The 24659-nt window shown below is 46.5% G+C and overlaps 1 protein-coding gene across 3 annotated transcripts in view; it reads left to right on the top strand.

Moving 5' to 3' along the window:
- Positions 1–3622: 3622 nt before the first annotated feature.
- Positions 3623–24659, top strand: part of RhoGAP15B (RhoGAP_ARAP and RA_ARAPs domain-containing protein RhoGAP15B) — a 33454-nt gene continuing 12417 nt past the window's right edge. For 2 of the 3 annotated variants that reach the window (XM_077661590.1, XM_077661588.1), the window contains exons 1-10: positions 3623–4037; positions 4814–6577; positions 8208–8269; positions 8362–8435; positions 9932–10260; positions 15158–15409; positions 16431–16508; positions 19801–19935; positions 20120–20225; positions 23083–23272. In XM_077661590.1, coding sequence (XP_077517716.1) covers positions 4837–6577; positions 8208–8269; positions 8362–8435; positions 9932–10260; positions 15158–15409; positions 16431–16508; positions 19801–19935; positions 20120–20225; positions 23083–23272 — 2967 coding nt within the window. In that variant the 5' untranslated portion in view covers positions 3623–4037; positions 4814–4836. Of the gene's footprint in view, positions 4038–4217; positions 4357–4813; positions 6578–8207; positions 8270–8361; positions 8436–9931; positions 10261–15157; positions 15410–16430; positions 16509–19800; positions 19936–20119; positions 20226–23082; positions 23273–24659 lie in introns of those variants that run through there. The other variant, XM_077661589.1, reaches the window with a different exon arrangement.

Raw genomic sequence — 24659 nt, 5'->3', positions numbered from 1 at the left:
TCGGCGGCGACGTTTCCTTTCTATAGGCTGTGCGGTGGTCTTTCGCGAGGCACCATCTCGTCTAACAAGACTCGTCTGTGCTGGCACGGCAGCGGCGCACAGACTGGCCGCCCGCTCGGCGAGCAAGCGCCGGCGATTCGGCTGGCCACATTTGCGCACGCGCGCGGTGGAAAATGAAAATGAAAAAGAAATGACAATTGGCTTTTGGGGAAAGCGCAGTATCTGTCTCATATATCGGCGGACACGTGAACCGAGCAGTAAGGGAAGGGATAAAGGAGGTAGTGAAAGAACGAAGGAAGAAAGGTGCCGTAGTGGAGGGCTCCGGAATAATTTATAATAATAATAATAATTGGTTTTGGGGGGAAAGGAAATGGCGCAGTATCTGTCTCGTATATCTTTGGACACCTGAACCGCGCCGCAAGGGAAGGGATAAAGGAGGGAGTGAAAGAAAGGAAGAATAGGTGCCGTAGTGGAGGGCTCCGGAATAATTTCGACCACCTGGGGATCTTTAACGTGCACTGACATCGCACAGCACGCGGGCGCCTCAGCGTTTCGCCTCCATCGAAACGCAGCCGCCGCGGTCGGGTTCGAACCCGGGAACTCCGGATCGGCAGCCGAGCGCGCTAACCACTGAGCCACCACGGCGGCTCTCCGATGGTTCAGCCGCGGCCAGCACGCGGCGCTGCACCGACTGGCCGCACGAGCGTTTCTCGCGCCCAGAGGGCACTCGGCGAGTGGTGGGTACATACTTCGCAAAATATGGGTGATGCAGCCACAGCATGCTTTGCACTAGATAAGTTACAATGTTTCCTTAAAGTGGCAGTGCACTTTAGAGCGTTCCGTCCAGTGGCATGATCAGATCGCCTAGTCACCGGGAATGTTTGGCTCCATTATAATTGGTTTTTATAATTGTTTGTTGGGGGGAAAGGAAATGGCGCAGTATCTGTCTCATATATCGTTGGACACCTGAACCGCGCCGTAAGAGAACGGATAAGGGAGGGAGTGAAAGAAGAAACGAAGAAGGAGGTGCCGTAGTGGAGGGCTCCGGAATAATTTCGACCACCTGGGGATCTTTAACGTGCATTGACATCGCACAGCACACGGGCGCATTAGCGTTTTTCCTCCATAAAAACGCAGCCGCCGCGGTCGGGTTCGAACCCGGGAACTCCGGATCAGTTCGAACCCGACCGCGGCGGCTGCGTTTTTATGGAGGAAAAACGCTAAGGCGCCCGTGTGCTGTGCGATGTCATTATAATAATAATAATTGTTTTTTTGGGGGGAAAGGAAATGGCGCAGTATCTGTCTCATATATCGTTGGACACCTGAACCACGCTGTAAGGGAAGGGATGAAGGAGGGAGTGAGTTCCAGAATTCTGTCTCCTCCGCACGTGACACTATACGCTTCTCTTTGCGCAGTTCTCTGCATTTCATCCCTATTCGTAGGCACAAAAGTGAGCACTATATATAATATGTCCGGTCACAATGAAAAGCGTGCTGCTATAAGACCTCGGAGTTCGTCGACCGATTTCTCGGTGCCAACGGGGATTGAGCAAGCGTTCTGAAAAACAAATTTAGCCGAAAAAACGCCTGTATTTAAAATTATTCGTAGCCAATCGACAGGAAGAAGTTGTCGCTGGTTTTTTGCGCACTTTTTGTGGCGCCAGTTATACGGCGCGCGGACGGCATTGGTGCAGCGCTGAAAGCCCTGTTCAGTTCTAACATTCTCACAAAATAATAATAATAATAATTGGTTTGGGGGGAAAGGAAATGGCGCAGTATCTGTCTCATATATCGTTGGACACCTGAACCGCGCCGTAAGGGATAAAGGAGGGAGTGAAAGCAGAAAGGCTGATTTTTACCTCTTCGCTACTACTTTTGAAAAAAAAAACATACGTTCAACATCTTCAACCATCTAAATACATTCAATGAATATATGTTGTTTATGCGATGTTTTCCTGTGTTATTAGTGGTACGGTACTGGCCGAGCTTGAATATTGTGAAGCAGGGTATGAGGCTATATGTTGTATGGGTGACTAGGACGTGCTGGATCACCGCACTAGATGCCGCTTAGTCGACTCTGGTAAGTTATGTAAGTGCGGAAGCCAGTGACGATACAAAAGAGTGGCGCTGTCTAGTACAGCGGGACTTCATCAGCGGCAGCGTACGATGCGGGCCAAACCTGTGTTTGTCCGCAAGAGTCAGGGACCTTCGATAAGCAATGCAAAGGTTCAGCTACACCTCAGGGCTTTTCTTGGCGAATTTCAGCGACCAGTATGAACATTAAAAGTGGTCTGCCTCTACCGCATCTTGTTCATTGCTATCTGCTATGTGACGCTGACTGGTCGTATCACTGTTGGCGAGCTTTTCTTACATCTGTTTGCAGAATAGCTAGATATATATAGCGTTATAAATGGATACTCCAACTACAAAGGCGATGAGCTCGCTGATCATCTGAAGAGACCTCTGAGGCCCACGTGTCCCAATCTGACCTCGGCGAGTAGTAACTTCTAACGGGCATATGTTTCGCCCCTTGGCTTTGCCCTGCGGTGCATATAAAGGCACTTTTGAGCGCCTCCAAATTGGCTTGCCTGCACATCTAAAACGGCTGCACCAGAGAGCACAGCCTGTTTTACCGTAGTACGGGGGGTAGATGGGTGGGTCGGTCATCCGTCCCCTCGCGCACTATTGACGCTTGAAGGCGTGCGTGGCTCGTAAGCGTCCTTGAGGCGGAGATGAAGTGTAACGCTGGAAAGCTTCCGCGTACTTCCGAGAAAAACTCCGAAATCACTTTTTTTTTATTTTCTACAGTAGTGCACCAAACATAAAAACTAAAACTCAGTACATGTGTTATATGGGTGAATAATGAGTGGGTGCATTAAGTGTACTTGCTGCCTCTTCAGTCGGCATGCTTTTTTTTTATTTCGCTTTCTTATTTCCCTGTATTCTAGCACAAGAAGACACGGTCACAGCATTTTCTCTCTCGTTTCAACTGTCATGCAAGAGAACAGATGTTCCGGGAAGTTATCTGTGGACGTTACGTTAAATATTATAACTGTCTAGCACGCAGCCTTTTGAGAGCTTCGATTTATCTCGGTGAAGTGCTGAAAAACTGCGTAAGCTTATCATGAAGGGATTAAAATTCCGTGAGCTACAACTGAAAGATTGAGAAACAAAACCGATTATTTAAAGCGCAGAATATAGACATTTTGCGCTTTGCCTTGAAGATATACTCTGCTGTTTGAAGGGTAATCATAACTGGTAACGCAGCTTGCAGTAACATATTTGTGGGCGGAAATTTTCAAGAGAACTGTTGGGGGGCAAGATGGATGCAGCAACTCGAAACGGCTGGGCATGCGAGTTGAACTCTTCAGATGCTTAACACCCTCTTCCCTACCTAGCGACGATGAACATGAAAAAAAAAATCCTAATGTGACAGATTCCTATCAACCAGTCTCCAGATACATTCACAGACTTTTTTTACTGCACAGAAATGAAGGGATTTCCTTTGTTCATTTTTGAACAGCCCTTTCCTCCGCGCTTAAATGTCGTGTTTCCTCTCATTGGCGCACTCAATGTCAACCGGAAAGGAGGCATATGTTTGCGATTGTTTCCGTCCGATGGCGCCAGCTGCACAAAAATATGTGCCCATGCTCGCTTGTAGCCTTGTAAGCGTCCCCTCCCAGCCCGTGTTATGTATTCTTTAGCGCAAACAGCTGTACGCAATGCTGAAGCATATCCTACCAGATCCGACTGATTGATCGATGTATGCTGTCACGTGGAACAGGCTTGACATGCGGTGACACCAAGTAACCGAATAATACTCATCGAGTCGAAGTGGACCTTGGAAAAGGGTTGTCGGATCGCACGAAGTGCCGGACATCCGTCGTTTGGCGCAGCAAAAAGTGATTGATTGTCTCGGCGTGAAATTCGGGGCCTAGTAGCGCGAGGCGTTTCCCTGACGCTACCGTCGAGCTCGTTAAATGTCGTGCCGGTAACCATGAGAACGGCGTTGTCCGCCTCCTCCGTGCGTGCATGAGGTAAGCCCGCATTGTTTTTCATCTTTTTGTCATCTCTGGTTTTATTATCTCTTGTCTTTGCTGTCTCGGAAAGATGTGCGTTGATAAATCTAGCGTACGAACTTCCTCACAGTAAATGGCCCCTGGCACTGCGACGCGTGCATCCCAGTGAGGCGACGCGGAATCTGTGCGCATGAGTCACGGATGACACAGTTGATCGGCTGTCTAGCGTCGAACTTCTCTTTCTCCCAAGTTCGAGGCAGGAAGGAGCAGCAAGTGCAGTGTTGTGCGCTTTTCTGACCCGGGCTATCGACCATGGATACTTCCTACGTGCAGAAAGGTGCGTTTAGAGCAGCTGCCACCTCACGACTAACAATTTGAGGTCCGTCATGACTAGATATCCGGCCACTGTTTCAGAACAAACTCGACTCGAGAGGTGATTCACGCCGGCTGATTCTCCATCGCGTTAACTTTTCGAAAGCTTTCTACCGCATTGAGGCATGCCGTGCGCATTTCACGCTGCTGTCGCGGTTGCTCCGTGTAACGCAATCCATGCTACAGGTGGCTGGGTAGCTGTTCATCTCGTTTCGATGTTTGACGCTTGACAGGCACGCCTGCTGCTCCGGTCGTGTGCGTACTTTTTTTTTCTTGTGATGAATGAAATCCGAAGCCTTTATTATAGACAAGCGAGTCGCGTTCGTATTTTATTATTTTTAATGGCAAACGCAACGTAAAAGGCAGAATGTAAATGCTTTCTCATGCAATAAGACCGAGCAAGTTGGAATTCTCTGTTGCAGCTTGACATGAATGCTCTCAAGATATGAACAATCCGCCACCAGTCCTTCCACGGAGGCCTCAACCGCAAGCCCCCTCAGGCACAGACCAATTTCAGTCACCCCCAGTTTCTCTTGACACAAGAGTTCCATGTCGCTCCCTCTCATTCAAAGCACGTAAGCCAAATATGGCAGCATCCGAAACATCAAGCTTGAGGTATGTTCAGGAGGGCGCTTCGGCCACATCAGAAATTTCAGCGGAGCCGCCTTCAGCACAGCCTTGTTCGTCTCATTCCCTGCAGCCAATGGCACAGCATTTCACAAACCCAATCTATTTGCTCATGGATGACAATTCTGATGCCACTGCCAACGTGCAGCAGATGTCTAGACCAAATCGTGCTCCTGAGGTGAGTGATACAGATTCCATAATGTTTCTGAAAAGGAACAAGCCAAAGCTTCAGCGTCAGAAATCAGAGGAGATACCCAGTTCACCGCAGCTGCCGCCCTCACGCTTTCCTCAAATCTATGAGGACGTACCTCAGGGTATCCTGGAGAAAAACCGGAAGCTGCTCGCTAAGCAAGAAGCTGACGACTCCAGTTCAGCCGAATCTCTCGATGAACAGCCGAGCACCAAAGAAATAATCTCACAGACGCCACCAGCAATGCCTGAAGCCTCTACACCACAATTTGTAAAGCCAGTGCGCGATGTGACTGTATTTTGGAATCGACCTCAGTTGTCAGTCACAGGTGTGTTCTACGAGTTTCCAGTTCATCGGTCTCCACCAACCAAGGAAGAAGTGATGTCACTAACCTATGACACTCCTCCTTGCATTGCAAAACAGAACTCATTGAGTGACAGTGAATATGACAATGTTGTTTTCAAAACACCCCCATCATATGAAATTCCACCGCCGCCACTTCCAGTCTGTTCTGATGGACCCTTGTCGAAAGAAAGGAAGACACTGGAGGATGACGTTTCTGACTCTCTTAAAGTTGCAAGTGGATCATATGAAGATTCACTCTCACCAACCTCAGCACACATGCTGTACGAAGTTCCCAAACCTTTTCCAAGGCCTTGCATTTCACCTCCCGAGAGTGGTTTTGTTTTCCCAGAATCATCTGACTTGTATGACATCCCTTCTCTGGCAGAGTCGCCCAAGGACAAAAATTTTGTGGATGCTCTAGACACTTTCTCGTCAGATGACTCTGACCCTGAATTCCTCCGTTTACTCTCTTCACCGCCGCCTTACCCTCCACCGCCCCCTCCTGAGCCAGAGCCTCCTGAAATACCCCCAAGGAGCAGCCCTGCAGTGGCAGTACCCTCACCAAAAGGCATCCAGGCACTGCAGGCTCCAGTTCCTGCCATTAGGACCTCACTCGCAAGACGAAATATGCTGGAACAGGAGTCAAAATGCTCCACACCGCTTCCAGATCAAGTGGCAGAAGCGAAGGGAAGGCCTCTGGCCAGAGCAGCCTCTACCTTTTATCGTGCTCTTCAGTCAAGTGAGCAGTCCTTCCGAGCAGCCTTCACAGCAACACCAGAACAGAGTCCAAAGTCATCCCTGCGAAGTACTTCCCTGAAGGCCTGCCAAACTGCACTAGACTCGCCTCTCCTTGACAGCCTATTTAGAGGCACTGTGTTTTCTGATGAGGGTGATCGCTTTCCCTCAAGGCAAGATACTCCGTCTGCCACAAGTGACTCCTCATCACTGCAGTCGGAAGAATGCTACTCTGCAGACAAGCTCGACTTCTTTGGACATGTCTATAAAGCTGGGTCAAACCGCAAAGGTGAGTTGTACACATTGCATATATAAATTCAAGCCAGATTTCTGTGTTCTGACCTATACTCCGTTTCTTACACCAGGTTCAACGCTGTCAAACCTGGCGCTCTTGTTTGTGCTGCCTATATACACGACCATAAAGTAGTGCATTCCTTGTGGTGAGCGACAAATAGTAAATGCTTTGCCTGCAGGCTTATTACATGATACATTAGTTAAAGCTTCATTAAGCACTGTTATTGCTGACGGCACGCTATCACTTTCTCGCTGCTTAGACCACTCGGCCACAAAACAATCGCGGAGTGACTCGCCTCCTTTTATTTTTTTCATGCGGACTACTTCTGCACTTTTCGCAGCATTGCACCTGATGTTTGAAGCGGCGTATAGGTGCGGCATTTCTAAGCAACATTTAGTGTTTGTACTTCTCCTCGAGGCCTTACAACTGAACACAAGGCGTGGAAAAACATCACTCATTTTTCTTTTTTTACGCTCTGATCACCTATAGCCACTAACAAAAGTTCCTCAGAATCGGGATATACTTCCCTGCCTCCATTGGTGAGATAGATAGATAAAGAGGAGGGAAAGGCAGGGATGTTAACCTGAAAGGGGTTCCGGTTGGCTACCCTGCACTGGGGAAGAGGGATTAGGGGACTGGACCCTGGACTGCGCCTTCGTCTTCCACGTAACTTAGCACGTCGCGATGCAACATTGTTATGCCGTTTATGGATCGGTGTTGCTTTTACCAACCACTATGCTTTCCGGATGGGGATGGCCGACAGCCCTGCCTGTGAAAGCTGTGGTTGTGAGGAGACCATCGCTCATCTTCTCTGTGAGTGCCCTTCATTTGCGAGTGCGAGACATACACGGTGTTGTGCCCTGGACCGCCTCGATCCTCATCCATTAACAGAGAAAAAGATCCTCGGTCCGTGGCCACAACAGTCGACTGCCCTCAAGGCATACAAGGCACTCTTTGCCTACTTGACAGCTACTGGATTGAGTGACAAATTGTGACAGCGTTGTGCGCGTGTGTGTGTTATGCCTTTTTCCTCTTCTCCATTGGTGAGCCTTCCATAAGAAGTGCTTAGAAACTTTGTAGAACCAAAATGAATAGTGTTCACTAGTGGCCCTCACGACATTCCTTTTGATTTTTTCTTGTACTTGAATTTTTTTCCGCCTAGTTTCACTTAATTTTTCACTTATTACTCTTTATTTCTTGCTTTGATCTCACCTGTCATTTCGGCTACAAGCCTGTGGGAAACAAAAGTCTACCAATGCGGTCCACGTTACAAGCCCACTGTACAGCCTCGCTCTGCAAGTGAAAGCAACAGATTCTCAAAACCGTGCACTGATTTTAAATGCTGATTTGGCGTGCAGTGTCAGCACGTGTTAAAAATCCCTCTCTCCTGTGAAATTCACCAGAGATTTGCACTTCATGGCTCTTCCTCTCTTCCTGCGTGGTGCAGCTCAAGTATCTTCTGTAACTGAGGCAGTTACTGTGCCTCTGTGTTGCTCATAACCATTGTTTATATCTTTAGCAGTCTTGCTTTAATAGGCCTGCATTCACTGCAGTATTATGTTACTGTATTTCCTTGGTTTCCTGTGCCAGGCTTTCTTTTCTGTGACATTTTCTGTCTGTCCAGGATTTCAGAGGTACTGGTGCACCCTCAATGATGGCTGTTGGAGCTACTATGCATCAGATAAGGTAACAACCATGCTTTTAACTTTGCATTGCATTCGGGTGACTGGTGAATGTAGTGTTCACTTGTTTTGCTTGTACTGCACTTTTGTGTTCAGGACACCATTCCTCTGGGCACGTTGGCACTTCAAGACATTGGGGCGGTTTTTGTTGTTGCTGGGAATGAACCAAGGTAGATTTTCCAGTTTCATATTATTAATGGTAACTAAACACTTTTGCCAGTGTGGATGCTCGGGCTAATTGGTGACTTGTTTTGGAAGAAATTTATAGCACAGAAAAGACAATGATGGGGAGGCAAACACAGCACTGACTAACATTCCCTTTTCTTCTTTTTTTTTAATGCAGGCAGTGCGTAGGCAAAATATATCAGTTGCAGTCAGCATTGTAAATGAAAAGTTGGGTCCAAAATAGTGATAAAAGTGAAAAATCAGACCCAAATTGATAAGCAATGATCATTTTAACCTTTTTTTGCTTTTAGGCTCAACTTGCTGTTTATGGCATTGACTGCAATTTATTTGTTCTGCCTATAAATTGTCTACTTTCTGAATAAACAACTGTTGCTAATGTTGTGTTTGTGTCTCACAGTCTTCGCCTTTCTTGTGCTCAAAATATTTTATAATATAAGTCATCTCAGTTTCATTCTTGTATTTTGTGCCGAGGTTCAAAATTTCTTCCTCTTGTTCATTCACAAATTTCAGTCACGCACCGCTGGAAGTTTTTGTTTGGCATTTGTGAGTGATGTTTAGAGCTTAAAGTGTAGAATTACTGCAGAGGAGAGAGAGAGAGAAAAAGGGCATTTATTTAAATGAACGATGTCTGCCTGTGTTTATGGGGAAGATATTGTCGTGGGCTAGGAAGGCGAAGAGCCGAGCAGTGGTCTTCCTAGTCTGTGAAAATATATGAGGGAAAAAAAAAAACGAAGTTCTTGCATTGAGTTCATATGCTTGTTGAGGGAATTTGTACTGAAAAAAGTACCTAACAGGTGTTGTTGAGCGAGTAGTGTCTCGGGTTAGACAGTATAAACTCGGGGCACAGATAGTTTAGCCTCGACGGGATGCAGTTGCACTGTCTGCTAGGATTGGATCTATGGTGATCCATATAATGCAGTTCAGTTCCTTAATGTTTGCCAAATGGTGTCTAGGTTTGCAGTATTGTAAACAAACACAGTACAAGTTAAAGTTCACCTATGTGCATAGGCTACTGTGTTCTGATGACAGAGAGGTTACGTTCAATAAAAACGAAGTCTTTATAAGCTAGAAAAAATCAAAATAACGAAATGCAGGTGTCACCACCACCAACCGTTTTTGCAAGCAAGCTGTGGTGGCATCAAGACATTGTTCTCGCATGTGGATCTATGAGCTTAGACTACACTGCCATGCACTTCTAAATAGTGATCGTGGAGGATGTATTTATCTTGATGTCACAAGTTTGATTTGAGGGATGGGGGCGAAAAAAATGTGTTCCAATTTTAAATGCAATTTGCACGGTAATCAGTATATCTTGTGCAGCTCAACAAACATTAATGCAGCTGCAAAGAGCCAAGCAATCAATATTTACTACGAGGTAAAATTTAGTGGCATTGTTCTCAGTGTGCACAAAAGTTTCATAATTCACAGCACATCTTACATTCTTTGTTGCCACTACTGCTGCCCCCTCTGATATGTTCAGCCCAGCCACTTCCACGGTGCCCAACCTGTGGTGCTTTGAAATCCAAGCACTGCAATCCCAAAACCGGCCGCTCTTGCTGGGCGTGCCCACGCTGCCCGAGCGGCGAGAGTGGCTCGAGCGGCTGTCGCAGCTGGTGGCCCCACAGACGAGCAGTGGCCTGTCTGCACGACAGCTGCACGGTGGACCCAAACACGCGGGCCGGCTGCACCTCAAGGAGGGCACCAGCGGCTTCTGGCAGACTGCAGGCGTGGTGCTTCGGGGGCGGTCCCTCGGTGTGCACTTGCCTGGGAACGTGGAGCAGATTGATTTGCGCAAGGTGATGTCTGTAGGTGAGTTGAGATCTACCTCTTCTAAGGGAGTCCTGCAAGCGAATTCCCTGTGCAACAGGGTTTCATTGTTTTCACTGTCATCTATTGTATTGTACAGTGTGTCATATTTAACACACTAAAGCTGCACATGGACTATGAAGGATGCCGTAGTGGAGGGCTCCCAAATAATTTTGACCCTCTGGTGTTCTTTATTATGCTCTGACATCATACAGCGCACAAGTATCTTTGCATTTCGCCTCCATCGGAATGTGGCTGCTGCAGTCAGGCTTTCAATCCCACATCCTCGGGCTCATCAGCTAAACACCATAGCGACTACACCACCACAGTGGGTGATCTATGCTATTTGTTAGCATATTGAATGCAATTACAGGGGAACACACCCTCTGTTTTTCTCATCAAAGTATATAAATTTTCTTCAATATATTGCACCATGTTAATAACTTGACCCCCCCCCCCCCCCATCAGTTTTAGTGATCTATTGGGGAAATAAAGCAGTTTACTAGGAAGCGCAAAAAACGGACGAGGGACGGGCGCTTCCTAGTAAACAACATGCATTACCAACTAGCCCGGCAGCTTGCTCTCCTGAAATAAAGCAGGGTCTGTGTGTTAGTAAATACAGTATTATATCTTCATCATGCTGGCACCTGTTTAGGTGCGGTGCCTCCTTAGCACTGCCGAAATGTAAGCTTGACTATTTCCCTACCGTTGTAGCCACAGCAGAGGCCTAGTGATTAGTGGTTTGAGCTTTCGCCTGACATGCGGGAGGTGCGGGGTTTGATCCCTAGTGCCTCCAGGCACCCGCCGGTGATGCAGTGAGTACAGGCTTTCCCCTGGCCTGGTGCTTGCCTTATCTGGTGTGATTTGCTTGCGAAAAGGAACACTGAGAACAAATCAATTGAGAACAATTTCTTAACACTGATTCAGCGACAAAAAACATAATTATTGCTGTGAAATTTGGAGTTGAAAATGAAATTTTTTATTCCACCACTCGCCTCAAACTCGCAGCATTAATGAAGACATGGAGAAAATTAATGATTCCAAGATCACTAGTTAGAATTGGATGTCACTGTGGTCTAGCCTTAGCATTTCGCAAGCAAGAAAGCTGATGTTATTGCAGTTTGCTTATGAAAAGGTTTGTGGCAGCACCACCTATCCTTCATTTCTGGGCATTTTTTAGCTTAAAGAAAGCCCTGTTCTTATTGGGAGTAGCCTCTTGTTACTAAACAGGCTCAGCACTTCCGGAGACATATCACTTTGGCTGCAGGTGGTGCGGTAGAACCCTGCTTCTGTGTTCTGCATGGGACCATGGAAAAGAACAAGGTACCAGCCGGGAAACATGCCGTATTTAGCCTAATTTATTGGAACCTAGAAACTGTTCTTAAGCTGCAAGCAACAAGGGGAACATAGATGATGAACATGCCTCGAAGCAAACCCGCAGAACTAGGTCCGTATTCCGAGTTTGTGTCATAATAAAAAGCGTCACAATCTGCTGCAATGGGCACACCTGATTGGTCGAAACGCCGGAAGCGGATGTGGTAGTTCGGATGCAGCGAAAAGGGTTGAAGGAACCGGACGGTGACGTCAAACACATAGCGTGCGCAGCAGATGCTCAACAGCCAATATAGCGGCACGCTCTGAAGTGGAGCCTCTCGCTTCGAAGTGAACTCGACAATGTTACTGCATGTTTGGGCCGTGAACTGGCTATAAACTGGGTACGGGACTTTCGCTTTGTCTTGTCTTGCGTATAGCAAATTGGATGGACGATAAATTCGGCCTGTTTTTTATTTCGTTGGACGATTCGGTAGCTCCTAGGCCTAACGAGCATCGGTTTGTTGCAGAAATTGCTGTCTTCATTCAAACTGGATGGCGCCACTATCACTAAGTTATCTCGTCTGCGTATGTTGAATGATTTAACATAAAGCAGAATGACCCGCAAAATACTTGCGTTTACTGCGCGCAAGCGTGCATTTCCTATTCTAGAGCTTTCTATTAGCTGTTGAAGCGTCCTGCACCATGATCGTGTGTAATGTCTGCCAGCATGAAACCACTCACATGCACAGATGGTCTGTCGCCAGCGACGTGCTGCTACACCGAAGCTTTTGACATGCCAGAGGTGGTTTTTTGGTGTCCCTTACGGTTCGCAATAGCCGCGGTGGTGTGGCTCTGCATCACTGAGCTCGTGAGTTAGCTTGCAAGTTAGTCTTAAGGCATCAATGGGCATGCATACGCTTTGTACCATGGCAAACCTATGAAAACTTCGTCTGCAAAGTCTCCCAATGCGTATATAAAGAGAAACACAGTAAGAAGATTTTTTTAGCTCATCCCTTTTATTTATTTGCATAGCCTGTATGAAGTGAATGAAAAAACGTTAATTACCATCTGCAGAACCATCTGATTACAGCACCAAGTTACATTCAGCAATGTTGCAGACGGCAAGTCGTCGCGTCGTCGCGGCGTCTCGGTTCCGCCCAGCATGAAGCGCGCATTGTGCAGCGAGTGAGTGCATGCTACAAATTTTCCTCTCCGTTCCCTGTTTCCTCAAGATAATTGTAAAACACAGTGTTGTGCGAACAATCTAGCTGCCTTTTATTTACCATCGGCGATCGACGGCTGTAGAGGCCACCTTCTGTCACTGAAAAGCCATGCGTGGTTGCGTACAATATTTTCTTCTTTAAGTACACCTCTGGCCTTTACGCTGCAGAAAAGAGTGTCTGGACTATATTGTTTGTATTTGCTGAAGTCAACTGGGTAAATAAAGCAGCTTTGATATTACTTCTTTACAGTGGAATCCGATGCGCAACCAAAAATGTGGCTGAATGTTTCTTCTGTCGCATTGGACGCGTTCTTTTTCTCGGCAAAGAGCAATAGCGCCCCAGAACGCCTCACTGTGGCAACCACAGCGCAGTGACATCCTGCCACAGCTCACAGTCGCAAGCGAACCGACATCCGCTTCCGGTTTTTTGACCAATCAGGTGTGGCCTCTGCGGCAGATTGTGACGCTTTTTATTATGACACAAACTCGGAATACGGCCCCTGTATTCAGTACAACGCTGCCTGCGCGGCGTTTACCACAACATAGCTTCGTTTTTGCGCCTTCAGTCATTCGCACCGCGGCAGTGATGAAACTTTACTAATAGCCGCAACAAGATTCACGCAGCCCATAAGTGTGCTAGGTGTCGGCATGGCAGCAGCGCGCTGGAAGCCGCCATACATGGTGGCATCCACGTGCTGATGGAGTAGATGTTCCTCTTTGTCCAGTCTGTGCTAGCAAAATGTAGGCTATCAAAATGCCAGTATGGGGTAAAGCACCGTCGTGAAGTGACATTCGTAATGTAGCGTGCGCAAATGCTGTCACAGTTGCGACGTGACAGCCGAGTCTGCACTGCATGGGCGTCTATGGGAGCTTGGGCGGGACTAGCTCACAAAAGCATAGAAGCCAGGAAAACGCAGCACCTAGGAATGTAACAGTGGGGTATCTTTGCAAAATCTGGTTTATGCAGTGACTGCCTTCTATTAGTGACAGTGGGCCATGTGCAATCACACAAGCATTTAAACCCACCTTGTGCAGGTTGTATAAAACAAAGACAGGTTACCTTCTGCATTTATTAAGCATAAAACAGCATCGGTTAAACCTGCGTACCTTTTGTCACTTAGCAAAATGAGTGCTTGTGATTAATTTTCTTTGTTGTAAAAGTAACCACATCCCCTCCTCTGCCAAAAAAAAAAAACAATTTGTGAAGCAGTCCCAATAAATATCCTGTTTCTTTCTAGTGTAAAAATGAAAGGTGATGCCCCATTTTCACCCCACCCCTCCCATGTTTAAAAATATGTATATATATAAATCCTGTAAACAGTGGGTCCTAATGTCCTAGCTGTATTGTAACAAAAGTTGCATTCGTTCTTGCTTATGGTTTTCTCATTTAGTGAGCAGTTTTTGTTGCCTCAGTTGTTTCTGGTGTGCTGTTTTGTTGGGTTGGAGAGGCCTGTGAAGCAGTCACTCAGAATAATTTGCCTTTGTTGCCAGCCTCTTTCTTAGTTCAGATTTTTTTTTTGGGGGGGGGGGGGGCCTATGAAAGGGCTTTGAGCTTTGAACATACTCAAGTCTCAAGCATGAGTGAGCTGTTCAGATAAATTTCTGGGGCCTCATGTCGGCGATCATGAATACATTTCTGATTTCTGGAGTCTTGAAAATTTCGAACCACTAGGTTATTGTTTGTCAAGCCATTACTATTAGTAATGTAGATATGTATGGTAGCTCAAGGGAGTTGTAGCTTTTTTGTTATACAGATGTAAACCTCCTTCTTTTCAGTGAAGTTTTAAGACATTTTTTTCAGTTCGCGAAGAATTTTGTTAATTCTACTGAACAAACCATTTATTATTCATTGCGCGCTGCTTAGTTTCGATTGTTTATTTAGGTGCTTTGCAAGAAGCACTGAAGGGACTGAAGAAGTATTAATAAGTAAATAAAAATATGGCCTTCCATTTTCGCCACCACAATGGCTCAGTGGTTGTGGTGCTCAGCTGCTAGCCCGAAAAACGTCGGTTCGATCCCTGCCGTGGTGGTCGCATTTCGAAGGAGACGAAATTCCAGAGGCCCGTATACAGTGCGATGTCAGTGCACGGTAAAGAACCCTAGGCTGTTGAAATTCTCAGGAGCCCTCCACTACGGCGTCCCTCATAGCCTGAGTCACTTTGTGACGCTAAAACCACATAAAATAAAAATTGTTCTCATTCTCGTATTCCAGGCACACCTGGATAGCTTCACACTCCAACTTTCCCCTCCATCTCTTCTTCTCATTCTGCGAGACTTTGCTTGGTGACTGTACGTTCTGTTGAGGCCGCACCACTCGTCAGAGAAGTGCCAAGGGGCAACCCTGCCTTAACATCTTTTCTCCAGGCAAGCTGTCTGCCGACCAGACCTACCTGACCTACGGTGGTGCTCAAGAGAGGGGCCCCTCCTTTCAAGTGAGGCTCCCTGGCAGGGTGCTGTACCTTCAGGCAGACCACCCAAAGCACACAGAAGCCTGGCTGACCTCTGTGACCGCAGCCTGGCAGACACCACCCGACGCACCTCTCTCTGAGCAGTACCTCACCCAGGAAGGCATCCCCGTGGCTGTGGACCGATGCATCAACTTCATCAGCACGCACGGTAGGTGCAGGTGCTCCAATGCCTAGGACGTATCGTTCAGTTCTGCTGGTGTGCACTAATTGAGGGTGACTCTACGGCTGTGTTTCGAGGTTAAAACGCTTTGATAGCATGGCTGCATTTGCATTGGTTGCATTGACATTCGCCAGCATAGCTGCTGGCCAATGTCAACTGACAGCTTGTACAATGTTGCTTTTTCTTACTCTGAACAGTGCATTGGCTAGTAAAGTTATTGGCTGTGGCTGTTTTCAAGAAAGATAAAAAATTTTTTAAAGAGGAGTGGGGAGGCGAATGCCGAGGACTGAAGTTAACAAAAATGAAAAAAAAAGGCAGCCCATCCCACAGGTTGGCATTTTGAATGTTGCTTGTAAACAATACCTGTAGCCCTGAAGGTCGTTGTATGGAAGATGTGTCAGATTGGTGCTGGTGCCCCTGTTCTCTCGTGTTGAGAGGGAGAGCAGAGCTGGATGTGTCCAGAGCAGGTGTAAGAGCAGAAACTGACATTGGTATGAGTGTACACAATGCAATGTAACACTATGCGTGACTGGCAGGGAAAGCAAGCTTCTGTGTCAACCACACATGGGCATTGCTCGTACATGCATGCATGTCCCCAGCCCTCATTGCAACAAGTGGCAGCCATAGTGGGCTCGAGTGAAATGGGTGAATTCAAAGCATTGTCCTAAACTGCCGACAATGGACACGGGGTGGATGAGTGTTCACTCCGGAGGGAGATTTACTGTGTCACTTGGGGTCGTAAAACTATGAGTGTAGCACAGACAGTCAGCAGTGACTCAGGCAGGTGCAAGCTTTTAAGCTGATGCAATGCTTTTGCAATGCTTTAGCTAGATGGTAGACTCTGTGGAGCAAATGACATTGGCATCATGATTCTTCGTGACTGAGAACTCCCCCTTGAAGACGTGACAGTGATGGCTGTCCTTGACTAGGTCATTGCATCGCAGAGAAATGCGTGCTGGGCAGTTGATTTTTTGGTGTTGCGTGAAGCATTTGCTGGACTGCTTTTCAGGCACTCTGCTCACTGGTATCTACCGACTTGCTGGCTCAAGTACCAAGATCAAGAAGCTAGTGGAGCAGATGCTAAACAGTAAGTTTGAGTGTCTTAGTTTCGAACGTTAACTTTCAAGGATCTTTTTTCTGTATCTTAAAATTAAGTAAATATAATTTTTTTGGTGGAGAATTTTGCAAAGACGTGAAAGATGGTTACAGGAGGTAGGAAGTCTCAGCCCATTGCTGACTGAGACGAAGCATGAACAAGTATTTTCTATATGTGCACATTTATGTCCTCTTCTTCATCTTCCTTTTTTTTTCTTCTCCCCTCACTGCCTTCTAGCTCATGTGTCAGCAGTCGTGCTTGACTGTTATGAAGCAAGCAGCAACCTGGCATTCACCATAATCTCATTATCTTTCCAACTTTGCCTTTTATCAAGCCGTTCCATATCCTTGTTAGATTTGTGTCACCACACTGGCTTTGCTCATTTGTTTGCTTGCTGTCTTTGTGTCGTGTAATCAGTGTCCTCTTCTCATCACTGCGGCTGTCCGTTATCAGTACTGTCAACCCAGACTCATGCTTCTCTACTTTTTTTTTTTTGGCTCCTGGCTTTGTTTGCTTGACACTTGAATGCATGCATCTTGCATTACGTATGCATGTTGAAAATTGCTGTAATGGAGCTTCACCCACACTGCGGGGTGTTAAAAAACCGGAAGATAATTTTTAAAAGTTGGTTTTTTGAAGAAAGGAAATGGGGCAGTAATTGTCTCACATCTCGGTGGACACCCGAACTATGCTGTAAGGGAATAGAGGAAGCTAGAAGTGAAAGAAGAAAGGGATAAAGAGGTGCCGTAGTGGAGGGCTCTGGAATGATTTCAACCACCTGGGGAAGTTCCTGGGTTTGAAGAAGGTTAACCATTGAGCATTTCCCCACATGCATTTATGTGCACATAAAGCTTAATCCTGCACATAATGAAAAAGTACAGAGTATTCCTAGCAAATAACCGTATTTACTCATGTTATTTGCAGCTGCCGCGGTGGCTCAGTGGTTATGGCGCTCGGCTGCTGACCCGGAAGACGCGGGTTCGATCCCGGCCGCGGCGGTCGAATTTCTATGGAGGCGAAATTCTAGAGGCCCGTGTGCTGTGGGATGTCAGTGCACGTTAAAGAACCACAGGTGGTCGAAATTTCCGGAGCCCTCCACTACGGCGTCTCTCATAGCCGGAGTCGCTTTGGGACGTTAAACCCTCATAAACCATAAAATCATGTTATTTGCGCCCTCGTGTAATTTGCGCACCCCCAAATTTATTACTCGTTTATAAAAAAAATTTGTTACTCTCATATTTTAAGTTCCTTGCTGCGCCATACCACCAACATGCATGCAGGTGCGAGCAAAGCAGGCTTGGAGAGATTGGCGCGGCCGCGTCTCTGTTTGCGGCTGCAAAAGGTGTGAATTGGGAGGGGACGCGAGGGGGGCATACCAATGATATAACGCGGGGAGGGGGTGCTGGTTTTGCACATTGACAGAGCAGCTGCTCAAGGCCAGCACCAGGAGGGATGCGGTGGAGCCCGGATGCAAAAATGCAACCACGCTGTAGCATGCTTGATATCTCGGTTGTCTCGCCTTTATTTATGGTGCTATGCTTTGGTTTCGATTGTAAGTCAACCCCCCCCACTTCGGATTTTCAAATTTTGAAAAATAGGTCGACTTACAATCGTGTAAATATGTTAGTTTCACCCGAGCAGCGGGTTGTAGGTACGCGCCGTGTGCCGATGCCCATTCCTGGCAGGACGCATGGAGCTCCATGTGTAAAAAAAAAAAATTGAATTGTGCACAGTTTACTGGCTCACTTGCACTAGCAGTTGCTTTCCTGGACAAACAATTGTGAGAGCAAACTTCAGGTAATCTTGTGCACTAGTCTGAATCTGAAACTACTGAACAGTCCGTTGTTAGGTTTGCTGCTTGTCAGCCGGGCTGCAGTGAGGCTGCCATTTTGTCACCTTTTATCTGCATTTGCGTCTGACTGCTAGTTTTGTGACTATATCGTCGCGTTTATTGGTTTGGGCTGCACACGAGCCATCATGCCCTCCCGCGAGGTGCTACATAAGGGGGGGAAGGGGTATGCCTGAACTTATATTTGAAGTCAAAAATGAATGAATGAAAACTTTACTGTCAGCTATTTGGCATTCTTCATGGGTGTCTTCTGCAGCTGTTCCAGGTGGCAGTCAGTTGAAGTCTGTCGGCAACCTCTTGTGCTCTTGCCACGGCCTTGGACTGTACGTCCTGGTCGGGGCTTGAGAGAACAGCTTCCCGTGCTTCCCTTGAGGAAGCTACAACCAGGTCTGCTAGAGGCGGATCCTCCACGCATTCCCAAATTATGTGATCCAGCTTTGCTGGTTCACCGCACAGCTGGCAGTTAGTATTTACAGATCAGGTTAAATATTTGCATAGACCCACGAATTTTGCTGTGACTGTTTGCAGTCGCCTCCACATGGTGGCTGGATCTTGGTTGAGCGATGAATGCGGAGGAGGCAGACTCACCCTAAGATCTCTGTAATAACTTGCGATGGCCTGGTAGGTGCCCAGCATCTCACTTCTCAAGGCACCCCATGTCTGAGACCGCCTCTTCAGCTGGGCTTACAAAACTTGAGCGTATTGGCAAGTGGCCTTGTTCCTGGAGACCCCCCACGAGCCAGCTTATAGGCCTCAGTATTATGCACTATATATTGCGCGTTATGACCTTCGCAGAATTTTTACGACGTGTTTGCGAAATCTGTACATGATTTGCGCACCCCTTTTTGAAGTCTTAGTTTTAAAAAGGGGGGATATGCAAATTACAGGAGTAAATACAGTATAACTGATCTCGAACTGCGCTGCATCATTAGCCTAACTTTCCATTTTAAACAAGGCACCTGTTAAACTAAACGGAGAGAAATCAGTTGATTTGCTCATAATAAAAAAAAAGTATCGCTTTCGTGGTGCTTACTCTAGGAGTCGTTCACGTTTAACAAACAAGGACAAGATATGTGCTGTCAGGAGCAGACATGATGTATACTTCACAAGCTTTAACTAAAGTGCCTTATACTGCCACGTCACAGCCGCACCTGATGTGCGGGTAGCCCCAAGGGTGGATCATTTTTCTCTCCAGCCATGGCACTTTCCACATTTCAATCTGTTGAGCTTCGGCTTGTCGAAAATACCGGAAACTTATCATTTCGATGCTGTTTACAGGGAGCTCATGTAGTAGAGAGCACATTTCCTCCAGGCAACGCACATTATTTTGAAACAGCACTTTTGATGTGCACTCTTCCATTAAATGTTGAAATAGCCTGTCACAAAGTATTATTTTTGAAGTTTTCTTGGTGTAATTCCTTTCATGACCTGCAGATCCGTGGGAGCTACACCTGACAACTGACGAATATTCCCCTCACGATGTTTCCAATGCGCTGAAACGTTACTTGAGAAGCTTCAAGGACTGCCTGCTTACAAACAGCCTTTTCAGTAATTGGATCCAGTCAAGCAGTGAGTTTTTTCATCACTATGCATTATGCATTGAAGCTATGCTTTCTATGCAAAACTGTGTAGAGTAGTAGTTCTCAAAAAATGCACCTAGGGTGTGTTCGAGAACTTGTCGCACTTTTTATCCGAGTTCATCTAAATGGCTTTGTCACTCGCTCATTTCCTTTATTTTTTGTGTGGTTTGCAGAGTGCCAGAATCCAACAGATAGGAAGAAAATCGTGAAGAACCTGCTGAATGAACTGCCCAGCGTCAATTACTTTCTGCTGAAAAAATTGATCAGCCATCTCAAAAGGTGCGCTTGACATCTGCATATACCTTCTTGAGAACTACAGAATAAGACACCTCTAGAATAGTGAAAGCTGTAGGGTCTCAGTGCAACCGTTACAGAAATGACGGTTGGATTCGTTAAGTGTCTTAGCACAGACCAGCGTGATTTGTATACGCGCTTTGAGTTTGTTGTGGTCAAGTAGGTCTACTGTGCATTGCCGGCTTCACCTACCACAACGCATGGCCTCCCCATTAGCGCAATCTGCCAGAACTGGCCACTCCACTGTGCACTCGCCTTACTGACATGGAGGCCTCAGGGACTCCACTGCTCGTGAAATGCAAGGATTTTCATTGGCCGCATTGGGGAGGAAGCACTGCGGCCAAACCATTAACAGCCATTGTTGCGGTATACGCTTTTATCACCCACTGCCACTTGGCTAAAGTTCAGATTTGCTTGGTGCAAATACACAGCGCCCACTTTTCTGTGAAAATCTTTTTGCTTCAAGTTCATTGCCTAAGCTTTCGCAGAAACTGCAGCATTGCTGCTGGTGAAGCAAACAGTATAGGATATACTTTGTGGAGGACTAGCTTAGCTGAGAACGGATACAGCCCGTCATGCCAACAAAACGTGTATACAGCCTAACTCAATTATATCGAACTCTGTTCGATTGAAATATCCTTTGCATCGAATATTTTCTGAGCACCATAAAGCTACAGCGTAAAAAATTTGCCATCACATCGGACAAATTGAACTTCAAACAACACCAGGCGACTCAAGATGCTGGCTTTCCTTCAACTATCTATGGGGGTTAGCTTCGCACATAGAACGTTCAGTTGGGCAAGTTGGTACAGATTGTTCTTTTGTAAAACAGCGCGAACAATGTCGGACAAGAACAAGAAGGACACGGGACTAGCGCTGACTCTAAACTAAGGTTTTATTAGCAACACTTGGTGCTTATAAAGGAAAAAACACACACAAAGTACATTACATGTTGCACTAAAATCGATAAAACATGACACAGAGAAACACGTGATGCTCAAAGGCCACCAAGAAAAGCTATCTTTTTGTCATTGAGAGAGACAGACGGTTAGCTTTTCACGTCCGATCGAACTCTTGAGAACTCTGGTCGACTTAAGAAGCTGGCTTTCCCTCAGCACATCTCCGGAGATTAGCTTTCCCACATGGACCTGCAGCTGCCGTGGTGCTGTGTAGCACACCAATGATGGCACGGATTTTCTATAATGTAGGCGGCAGGCACATACCCAACCAATCAGAATGTGGGTTTTTAGTGCATTGCGCCAGTTGTGCCCCACGTTGTCACGCAGTTTGCACATACGGTGCATTGTGCTGCCATCGGCAATTTCGCATGGTTTGTCGCCTCTGCATGCACGCGATGGCAGCTGCAAAATGGCAGAATCGGCTTTTTTTAATCAAGCTGGAAGTTATAAAGCCGAGTTTTTGAGAAGAACGCTGAGCACCATTTTGAAGAACAAGGCTGACATTCAGGCTAAAGCAGAGAAACGTCCCGGCACTCGTGGTGCTAGGCGTGTACGCACAGCTGTGTGCGAAGATGTTGAACAGCTGCGTACAAATTGTTCCTTGACATCTGCCTTACCGTAGACGTTGGATGTGCCTACCATTGCAGTGCAAGTTTTTGCGACACTGCATTTTGCTTCCTGCCACCAAATGCTATGTCGGTGCAACCCTTGGAACAGGAGATGATCTGCGCGATGAACGTCAGTTGTAGGAAACATCTGATTGAACAGCTCATGCAGAACCTGAGGGCTAGAAGATACCTAAAAATTGGCCACTTAGGAAACCTATCTACGCTGAGTGGGTGGTGGAATGATGTCAATAACGAAACTATACAGAACTGCTTCCGACATTCTGGTCTCCGCTTTTCCAGAAAAGACGGAGGAAATTCTTTGTGGAGTGAGCTCGTCGAAGCTGTCGCGGATCTAGATTATTTGTGGAACCATTTCAAATTTCCTGGTGCTGTTTGTGATCAGGCAGTTGCAGGCGACTGTGTCTCCGTGGACAATGACAATGATGTTTAGACCATGGGAGAGCATGCGGACAAAGAAATCATTGCCAACGTCGCGGATGAGCAGGACACCACTGATGCGAATTGTGACAAGGACTTGAAAGAACCTGTGCCCCCGTGCTCCGTGCTCTCAGCATGATTCGTTGATAGAATGCTGTGGTCTCAGCTGTTCGGAGTCCATCGATAACATTGAAAACGTGTTTTCTCCGAGCCAATGAAAATGAAGAAACATAACAAATTCACGACTATTTCGCTCAGTAATCTGCGCACAGTAGTGGTTATCATAGAAATGCATTTTTTTTCCATCTCAGTGTGTTTGTATGTTGTTCAATTTGCTGCTACTTTTACATCGAATTACACTTTATATCAAACCCGTAGGTGTTTTTTTGGAGAGTTCTATATATCCGGGTTCGGCTTTATTGAATAAAGCTGCATGACACATATTGAATGGAATGTGACTAAGCCAGCTGGGTACATGAGAGTAGTTCAAAGCAAGAAGGGTGAAATATCTGTCTGACAAGAAATGTGTTTTGCTTATGCTCTCTCCATTTTAATCTGTATTAATGTGATAGCATCAGAAACATGGGACCAAGGGGCGTTTTCGGTCATAAAATTTACCGATTGGCTGGAGGGAAGTGATTTCACCAGACTGGAAGTAATGTCACTTCCGGTAAACAGCTTCCGGTCAACACATGACAGAGTCAGGTGTGCCTGTGAATTTTTTGTGATTCCCTTACACAGCAGCTCTTTACATTGTGTTCTTGTGCTTCAGCCTCGATTTTTTTTTCTTGTGAAGTTTTCTCGAAAGCCTTTTTGGTTTGTGCTTGTTGCTTCCAGCATCAGTGATTACAGTGACAAGAATTTCATGCCTGTGCTCAACTTGGCTCCTGTGTTTGGACCCTCCGTGCTTTACAAGATGGTTGGAGACCTCGACAATGAGTTGCCAACCTCAGCTAGCTTTGAGGAGAACAATGCCTCCATGGATGTTGTGGCCGACCTCATTTCTGGTTATTCCTGGTTCTTTGAGGTACTATAATACTTGCATTTCGGCATTCATTAGTGACTTCCTTATATTTCGCTTCTGTGCCTTTCCTGCCTGTCAGCTCAGCACTCCTTTGTTTTATGTTACTACAACATGCATTTGCACTCCTGTGACTAATTTTTGTGTCCTTTAGTGGTGCTCTTTTTCGTCTTATTTTGTAATCAATTTTAATTCTTCTAGGCCACCGCAGTGGCTCAGTGGTTATGGCGCTCAGCTGCCGACATGAAAGACGCAGATTCAATCCCCGCCGTGACGATCAAATTTCGATAGAGGCGAAATTCCAGAGGCCCGTGTGCTGTGCGATGTCAATGCACATTAAAGAACCCCAGGTGGCAGAAATTTCCGGAACCCTTCGCTGCGGTGTCTCTCATAGCCTGATTCGCTTTGGGACGTTAAACCCCCGTAAACCAAAACCAAAAGTTTTAATTTTTCTAATGGCTATGTTCATTAGTGCACCATTTCTACTAATACTACGAAAGTTGTGAACTTCTTTAGCCTCTGAGACCCCAGTGGCTTTCATAAGGGGTGCTGAGAAGAGCCCCTTATGTTCAGTTTTCCATCCCTTCCAGCTAAAATGCGGGCAAAAAATAGCATTCGGATGCATGGCCCCTCAAAAAATGGCCATATTCAGTTAATAGTGGCTGGATGTGCATTGAAATAGCCTGCTGTGAGCAGTTACAATATGATTAGTCCTAAAATAATGTCATCAAAGGAAAGGTGTGCGCTTGAGGAAGCCTCATTACAGTCAGACTCTGGGGACCCCTCCTCTGTGTTAGTATGTTGTAAGACTTTAAAGGGACATTAGAGGGATTAAAAGGAAATACAAAAATAAGCAAGATGGATAAGTTATTTCTCAGGAACACTACTGATGTTTTCGTGTGTGCGTGTGTGTGTGTGCGTGTGTGTGGGGTGGGGGGGGGAGGTGGCTGCATTGCTGAGAAGATCCCTAATAGAAGTCCTAAAACCTTTTTATGTTCAAACCATCTGCAAAAAATTAGCACAGTTGCAATAGAGCTCTCAGACCAATCATAGGCACCTCTTTCAAAGAGAAGAAGTGCGACCAGAAATCAGAAAAGTGCAGGCCACCTCAGCCCTCCCACTATACCCCCCCCCCCCATCGAAAGGCGTATGCTCTCTGCTGCATCACATGCAGCTGCGTCTCGTTGCAATGCACGCATATGGTAGAAATAGGCTGCATGGGTGGAGAAAAAACTACGTGAAGTCATCAAGCGCAGCCGCAAACTACAGAACAAACTGCTGATTGCACTCACGCATGTTTGCATTGATGGCGACTACGCGAATTGGTGGCCTTGGTGCGTTGTGTGCTGCTGTGAAGTGTCCACGTAAGCTCCGAGGGATCCTCAAAAGCATG

The sequence above is a fragment of the Amblyomma americanum genome, chromosome 4, assembly GCF_052857255.1.
Source record: "Amblyomma americanum isolate KBUSLIRL-KWMA chromosome 4, ASM5285725v1, whole genome shotgun sequence".
Lineage (NCBI taxonomy): Eukaryota > Metazoa > Arthropoda > Arachnida > Ixodida > Ixodidae > Amblyomma > Amblyomma americanum.
The sequence above is the reverse complement of the archived record's forward strand: the minus strand, read 5'-3'. Positions and strand labels throughout refer to the sequence as shown.